We start from the raw sequence: 8553 nt of genomic DNA, 5'->3' as shown, positions 1-8553 counted from the left end.
CACAAGTAAATCCCAATTAATCTTTCCTAGTTTGGTTGCTTGACCTGATATCACTTGAATTAATCAATCAAACAAGGAATAGGATTGTTAGTATGTTACCTTTAAAATACCTGTGTGTGCACATTTCCAACGATTGTGACACAAATCGAATATGTATTATATCTGAATGAACCAATTGCCTGATTGTTTCAATCAATTATTCAAAGGAATATGATGTATTGTTTTAAACAATGTAGAATAGGTCATCTTGCATTCGTCGCTCTGTTTTACCAATCCTATTCAGCGATAAAATGATGTTTTATTGCAGTATGCAGTTAAAAGGTTTGTTACCAGCGATTTAAAACTTTATATTTGATTAGACTGGTGTTAGAATCAAAAAATATCATATTCATGGTGGTCGTTTAAATGATTTTTGTAGAAACATCCAGAAAACAAAGAATCTTCTGTTATTCTGTATATTTTTATCATTGATTTGATAAAAAAATGACATGATCTGGTTGAGAAATCATATTTGTGTATTCCTTTGTTCACAAATTAATTGATAAAAGAATAATTAATGTTATCAAGCCAATTATTAATTGCAACATTGAATATTAGTAAATCTTGTATGAATACATTGACAATGAATGATATTTTATTTATTAGTATTATTAAGCGAATTAGAATCCCAGTATTAGGCCAGCATTTAAATGCTGTATTATTAAATGACATAAAAATTGAAGATATTCAAATGATAAACAGACAAACGTAAATGGAGTTAATGGTTTTAAAAAGTAATGCCAACTTATGGGTAAATCAAAAGCCAACAGAACATTTAAAACTACATGTTCATAACATCTCATAAGTGTTATTATCTTATTGACTGTAAAGTTGGATTATTATGTTATTTTCTAAAAGAACCGAAATAGTTTTCAAATCACGTTAGCGGGTTTATTTTATTAATTAATTTGGTTAACGTCAAATGAGGTTTGTCTGATTACAGTTTTGATATCCCAACTGTTTACTACAAATAAAAAAAAGTTTTATAGTTTGCATTTTTGTATATATTTTTAAATACATAATAATATAATATAATACGTTGTTTGAGTTTAAAAAAACAAAGTAAGTAATTTAATCAAAATGAGAACATCAATGAAAATAAACCATCGATCAAAAGATGTGGCATGAGAATGTCTTAGGACATTGAGAGTATTGCAAGAATCATGGTAGATTTTAAATATTGCATTGCTTGCTACAATATTATAGCAAATATATGTGACTAGTTAGGAACCGCTGTATTTCATTATGTTGTTCGTTAATCTCAAAAATCAAAGACAATCGAATCCTTATGCCATTTCTATTGTCTACGGCCCGTAGAGAGCAATAAATACAATATAAAGTCAATACATGCTGTAAAAATAATATTAATCAATATTGTTTGCAAAAAATGTTTGTTAAAAAGTCCTTTGTCTATGTAAATAAAGAGTAGTACAGAGTACGGACAGTGTAGTATTGTTACAATCTAAATGTACACCTTATTGTAACTATTTATTATTAAGTAACATTCGATGCGTGTAGACAATGTAAGTTATCATCCCTTTTGTCTTTCGCACAATCTTATAATTAGCTAATTCCATTAATTCCATAATAATAATCATAATAATATATTTAAATGTCCTGCTCCCTATTGCGCTGGCAACACAGAGTTAAATAAATAATATTATAATCTAGAAACACATCATTTAAGAATATTTGCACCTTACTCAGATCCAACTCGGAGCTCCAACTCAGAGATGATGAAGACGAGACTCTGTTTCACAAACAAGCGTTGACCAAGAGATTCCATTTCACATAGAAGCAGAGATGACGAGTCTCCAGATCACAAAGAAGCCATTATGGTGGAGTTTCATCCAGTGTTCACAAAGCAGCTTTGATGGTGGAGCTTAGATTGTTCACAAAGAAGCTGTGATGGTAGAGCTTCATAGATTATTCACAAAGATTCAGCGATAGTAGAGATTCATTAATTGTTCACAAAGAAGATGTGATGGTAGAGCTTCGTAGATTGTTCAAAACGAAGCTGTGAAGGTGGAGCTTCATCAATTATTCACAAAGAAGCTGTAATGGCGGGGCTTCATCAATTATTCACAAAGAAGCTGTGATGGTAGAGCTTCGTAGATTGTTCTCAAAGAATCTGTGATAGTTGAGTTTCATTAATTGTTTACAAAGCTGTAATGGTGGAGCTTCATTAATTGTTCGAATAGAAGTTGTAATAGTGGAACTTCACCGATTGTTCACAAAGAAGCTCTGATGGTGGAGCTTTATCAATTGTTCACAAAAAGCTTTCTATGGTTGTGCTTCGTTGATTGTTCACACAGAAGCTGTTATGGTGGAACTTCACCGACTGTTCACAAAGAAGCCACCATGGTGGTCATCAATTGTTCACAAAGAGTATTAAAGGTTACCAGATCGAGGGGAGAGAGTTGCTGTGACAATGGGACGGGACGTGACGTGATCATCTCTAGCTGGCAGTCTGGTGCAAATAATTCTTTGATCGCTGTTACATATAAAACTGTACAAGTCATAGCCAGTGTTGCCACTGACTGCATCCTCCCACAATATTCACAATATAATCACATTTATACGGCAAGTACATATCATTTTATTATTAATTTATACACGACGCTTATTGTCATCATTTTTTAAAAACACAAACACTTTTTGTCTCAGATTGTCAGCGTCCATTATTTGAGTGTTTAGTACCATTCAGAAACACTAAAAATATACCAATTTAGCTGCAGAAGACAAAATAATATGACACTATTTAAAAATGAATACTTTGTAAAAATAATACTTTTAAAACAGCTGAAATACTGATCACAATGTCTTTTAAAACTTACAACTAAAATGGCTAATATTATTATTTTGTTTAAATTGTTCTTTCATGTTCTGTTAGGTTCGGCCAACTTGAATTATTATGTCATGTTACTTTATATTATATAGGAATCATAATATTATAAAAGTTCTTGGTCTAATATGTTCGCAATTAAAATAGTTTTAGAAATGAAAACCTCCAACACTCTCTCAATGTTTATAGATTAAAATCACAGATGGCTGTCGACTTAACGAATGAGAGAGTTATTTAAATGCATACGGTATCTGTATTGTTTGTTTGTAACATAAAGTGGATGGCACGATAACATTAATTTACAAAATTACACAGGTTCAGAAGTAATACAAATTCCCCGGAGGAAAACTTCTATTTAGGCGTACGTTTCGATTTTCGTCCGTCCTCACCAAACAAGCAACAAGACGATGGCAATTTTATATATTGTTTTAAGCGTCCATTTGACGCCCTGCACCTTGTGTTTTGAGAAACGGTTTTTAATTTCACAGCACTATATATTAATAGTCTTGATCATTTTCCAGTATCCCGAATTAGGTAGATCACGGAGACGAGGGGTTCAGTGCACGGTGCCAATGCTGCCAAGGAACAACGTTCACCGCCCCGTGTCCACAAACATGAACCTGTGCAGGAATATGGACGCCAGCACAGGAAACAGGAGCGGGAAGAAGGTGATCTTGTTGCTCCGGGACGTAGACAGCTCGCTCTTGACCACTTCGTTTGGACTCTTGTCGTTTTTGTGCGACTTCTTGGGGCTGGTGATTTTGGGCTGGTGCGTGGGGCGCGGAGTGGAGGTCTGCGGGGGCGGAGGAGCGGGCGGCGCTGTGGGGGGAGGGGGCGGAGGCGCAGGGCTGGGCGTGTACTCCTCAGCCTTGCAGCACACGCGGAACACCAGCTTCATGTTGTTGGTGAGGCAGCGGCCGCCGATGCGCCGGTGCAGGTCGTCCTTGCTGGACGTGCTGATGAAGTAGTAGTCCTTTCCGGGGAAGAACTCCAGCCCGCCCGGCTGCGGCGTGAAGGGCCTGAACGTGATGGAGAAGAACATCAACTTGTGCGGCTTGTCGCAGATGGCTATTATCCTAGGGTTGGGATTGGTTATTCTGCAAGTGTCGTACTCCTCTTTGGACACATTGTAGATTATGTACTTTTCGGCGTTCTCGTCGAACGTGTCGGGCGCGTACACCGGGCAGATGATATGCACTTGATCGTACTCGAACTGGCCGTTGCCCTTGTTCAGGTCGAAGACGTGGTCCGTATTGTCTATCCTGAAGATGCTGTTGGTGGTGTTCCAGTGGATGTAGAAGGACTTGGCATTGTTGCCCACCACGGCGTCTATGTAGAATGCGAACAGGATGAAGAACCACTGAGCGCTGCTGGCGCCCCATCTCGCTGGCCAAACCATCTTGATAGGTTGAACAAGAAAATTCCAAAAACAGAATCGCTAACTATTTCGCCACGACACTCGACGGCAAAATTTTTGACGTTTTACCAGTAGTCATTATGTATCGCACAATTCACAATAATCTCGTCATTTTGTGGCCAAATAACGTCCAAATTGCACAAACGCGAATATATCTTCGATATTTTCACTATCTCAGACCAAACGAAGCATCCGAGCTGGCCCGATGTTGATAATCTTATATGCGTACGGATGACAACAAAATAATACTGAACATGTCTCCCGAAATACAATGTCTTATATCCAAATTATGAAGTCACTGTCGCCGATAAGGAATGTAAAATTGAAAACACGGTGTAGATTTAATCATATTTAATCCCATCGGTTACTTTCTAGATAGCATACATGCACATTCCGAGGGCAGTGACGTTTGTAGTTTTCGTTGGGCGAATTCTGTTCGATTTCTGAAATCCACCATGTTTTATACTGGTCCGCGTACACCGAAAAGAGATTCTATTGACTGATAAATCACGGAATTCCATCGGACGTGGCCGGACATCGGATGGTTATTCGTATTAAATCACACACGACACGGTCGAGCACACTGGCCGGCGGCGGAAAATGGCCGTTTTGTGAAATGAAAATCCGAAATAAATCAATACATCACAGATTTTTACAATACACAGCCTTTCTTTGTATTGGCATTCTTTCATAGATTGCGCTCGGGTATAAGCTCCTCTCCCCTCGCGGCAACTGGGCGTACTAAAGCCTGCCGCTAGCGCCGGCTGCGCGCCTGGCGGCCGAACCGAGCGGCGGAGGAATTCACACATCAGCGCCGCCAGGTAAACTGACGGTTGATTCCAAAACTACACAATATTAGCGTGTGAAAAACGGAATACCCATTTTATTTACTTTTCTCCATTTTTTACATTTGTTATTTTTTTAACCGCTTACTTTGGTTTTGAATTTAATTTTCTCAGTTTTATGGAAAACTGTTTATAATTATGAGATCTCTAACAATAATTCTAGGATTGAACGAAGTTACCTACTTATTAGAGTCGAACGTCAATCAAATTGCTAATAAACAAAAAATATGCTAGGTAGATATTATGTGTGAGTACTATAAACGTGCATAAAAGCTAAAAGCAACACTCGCAGGTATTTTAATTAGTCATTGATCACAATGGCTCTTAGCTTTTAGCACCTGGTAAATCGACGTAAGTAATTCCTGTATTTCCATTATCATTTTACATTTTCCGAGTCTTCGTTTAAGTTTTAATAAACAATTCATAAAAATCAGAAGTAAAAAAATCGCATCTCGTTAACGTATTGTTAAAATATGTTTTATTCAATTTTGATGTGAATACTCGATTCTTATCTGTCGCTGTAATCAAAAGACAACCACGCACTGTGGAGTCTTATGACGGGTTAAATTTAATTAATTTTAACAGCGCGGTAATAACTAAATTGATAAAGATCTTTGCTAATTTTTACGTAGATCTCTGATGAAGATTCTAATAATGCATATTAAATTTACTGAATCAGATGTGAACTTTATCCTGTTTAACGAATCAAAAATCTATTGATATTTCCGACATTATTCCGTAAACAATTTGTTTACTGATATGTTATTATTTTTGACTTTTAATTTGTCACACGATACACCTGTTGCGCTAGCTAAAGCCATGTTTTTTTACGTGAATACCACACAAGAATGCCAACTGTCGCAGCCAGTAGGACTATGTCACTATACCATTTCCAATTGGGGCATGTCGTGAAACTGGATGAAGTGAGGAAGATTTTGAAATACCTGGATATTTTAATTATTCTGACTATTGTGGTTACCAAACAAGCCATTTCAAGCAACCTTAATTTGTAACTGTTTATACCTACCTTCATATTTAATGCTTTTTTTAGTTATTTTATACTGTTTTTTTACACTTTAGTCTTGTAATTTCATACTCATGTTAATGGCGCCGTATGTATCAAAGTAAATGAATGATGTATGTATTCTATATTTGAAATATGTGATAGGTAGGTACATATATGATTTGAACATAATATTATATTTTTCAAGAATAAATTATTATTACCAACATGTTTTTTATGATAATTAGGTTTTTTACGATATACGTAGGTATGGTATAATTACGCTTCATTTATTTCTATTGCTCCTTATAATATTGTATGACATTTAAACATTCCTGACTTGCCACCATTTTGCATTGCTTGCAATAAGACTTAAGTGTCACTTTGATTCCACTAATAAAGTAATTCGAATGATTACGCATTTTGGAGCTGTATTTTTGCATTATAGGTATTCTGTAGCTTGAAATGGCTTTAGTCTTGTACGGTGACCAGATCTGAATTCTTTCTCTTTTTTATCTCTCTTTCTCTTTTTCTGTCTCTGTATTCCACAATTGGGGAAGCCATAGTCTCATTGAGTCCGGACAGTTGAGAGTAGTTTAGATTATTGGGAGATATTCACATAAAAAAATGAAAATAGCAATGGAAGTTAGACAAGATGTGTTACGATGGGTTTCATGATAACTCAACACACCTCTAAAAAGTGATATAAAATAATTAGAAACGATGAAAAAAAAAATTAACCTAACCTAACCTAAACTAACCTAACCTACTTAACCCAGTCAATAAAGTTTTTGTTTCATCACTTTCCATGACTTTATATAACTTTTTAAAGATGTGATGAATTATCATTTTAAGGCGATGCCATTCGTAGTAATTCAAAATCATGTGTTTTTGGTTTGAAAATTTGGTCGCCTAGAAATGTTTCAGATGCTTTAATTAAATACTGCGAGAAGAATACATCTTGGCCTTTGAAATAATCGAGTATTTTTTAGATAAGTCTTTTTATAAGCCCAGAAAAAAATAATGTAAAGACCTTTTAAAACTGCTTTAATGTTCAAAATCTCCTACTTACGAACCCATTTTTGGTTATGATTTTATTGTTTAATGTGGCAAATTATGTTATTTATAAAATGATCAAAAAAAAAATAAATATTTATGCCTGAACATCCACAAAATAAAATAAAAGGCACTTTTTGGCCATGTTTTTTTCTTGCATAAATCAAAAAAGGTGGATGGTGTTAAGCGGGAATTTTAACTTTATCGCCATCTACGTAAGCGTTGTTATTGATAGCGGCTCAATTTAAAATATTACACGACGTAGTGCATCGCCTTAACGATTTATCCGGTCACCGTTACGATGACATTACATAAATTACTATTCAAAATAAATCTCGGTCCTACCCGATCGGCATTTGGCGAGGTTATTAGACTTGTCGACTCCAGTTCCTTCGTTTTGAAAAACATTTAAAAACAGTGAAATAAACCTTGTTTTTTAAGAGTTGATTTTTTAGCTTCGCACTTTAAAAAAAAGCTGAAAATTTTTAAATCAGCTGTAAAGTATATAATTAGTTGTATCGGACCTCAGGCTATTGTCAGGTTACGACTTATGTTATGACAAATTTTACTTTTCCTCAGATGAACGAGAAATGAATATGAATAAACTGAAGCTCTTAAAATTTTCGGAATGGCCATTCCTTGTCTCATTTAATTTGCCAACAATAAACAATGTTTATTTAGTATTTTGTTTGATCGCAACAAAGAACGAGGTAAAACCTAGAGAAATACCGACGTGCGGAAGTGTACATAATGCCTTCCCCTACACACTCTACAAACAAAATTAAGTACACGGAGTAAAGTGAGTATTACTGATTTATTCAAATAATTAGTAAATTGTTAGTAATTTCCGAATATATCGGAACACGTGTTCATGTACCTGCGTTTACACTGTTAATTTATAATGACGAAATGCCAAAATATATATTTTTTATGAACACGTGTGCTCTGACGTCGCGTTAATACTTTTTTATTTACTAAAATTTGAACATGAAACCTAACAATTCATTCGTAAAGGGCCTGCAGTCCCGTTTTTAACAGGAGTAAGAATAATTTGAAGAGATTCTTAATATTTTTTTTTACATTACTTCACAAAGGTGTTCTCTTCTATATTATCTCTGGGGATGCTGTGTGGAGAGTTTTTTTTAGGAGAAGAAGGAGTTAATATGTTGTAGGAGGGAGGAAACACAGGGGCCGGCAAATCGTTCCTCAGCCTAGCTGTTAAACTCAATAACGTGTCGTAGAAGCAACCCGTTCTCATGTGACGTATGTTAATCATGTACAACATGATGGGGGTTTATACGTATAGTATAGTATTTTATACGTATAGTTTTTTTTGGTGTACGCTCTC

The 8553-nt window shown here is 35.4% G+C and overlaps 1 protein-coding gene across 1 annotated transcript; it reads right to left on the bottom strand.

Annotated features, from left to right (window-relative positions):
- Positions 1-1035: 1035 nt before the first annotated feature.
- Ephrin (ephrin) lies at positions 1036-5029 on the bottom strand. Its single transcript, XM_089648451.1, has one exon. The coding sequence runs from the start codon at positions 4281-4283 to the stop codon at positions 3477-3479; it is 807 nt and encodes a 268-aa protein (XP_089504577.1). The 5' UTR covers positions 4284-5029; the 3' UTR covers positions 1036-3476.
- Between the last annotated feature and the right edge of the window lie 3524 nt (positions 5030-8553).

This window comes from Hesperophylax consimilis, chromosome 27, assembly GCF_061612785.1.
Source record: "Hesperophylax consimilis isolate HC1 chromosome 27, BYU_Hcon_1.0, whole genome shotgun sequence".
In the NCBI taxonomy this organism is placed as follows: Eukaryota; Metazoa; Arthropoda; class Insecta; order Trichoptera; family Limnephilidae; genus Hesperophylax; species Hesperophylax consimilis.
The sequence above is the reverse complement of the archived record's forward strand: the minus strand, read 5'-3'. Positions and strand labels throughout refer to the sequence as shown.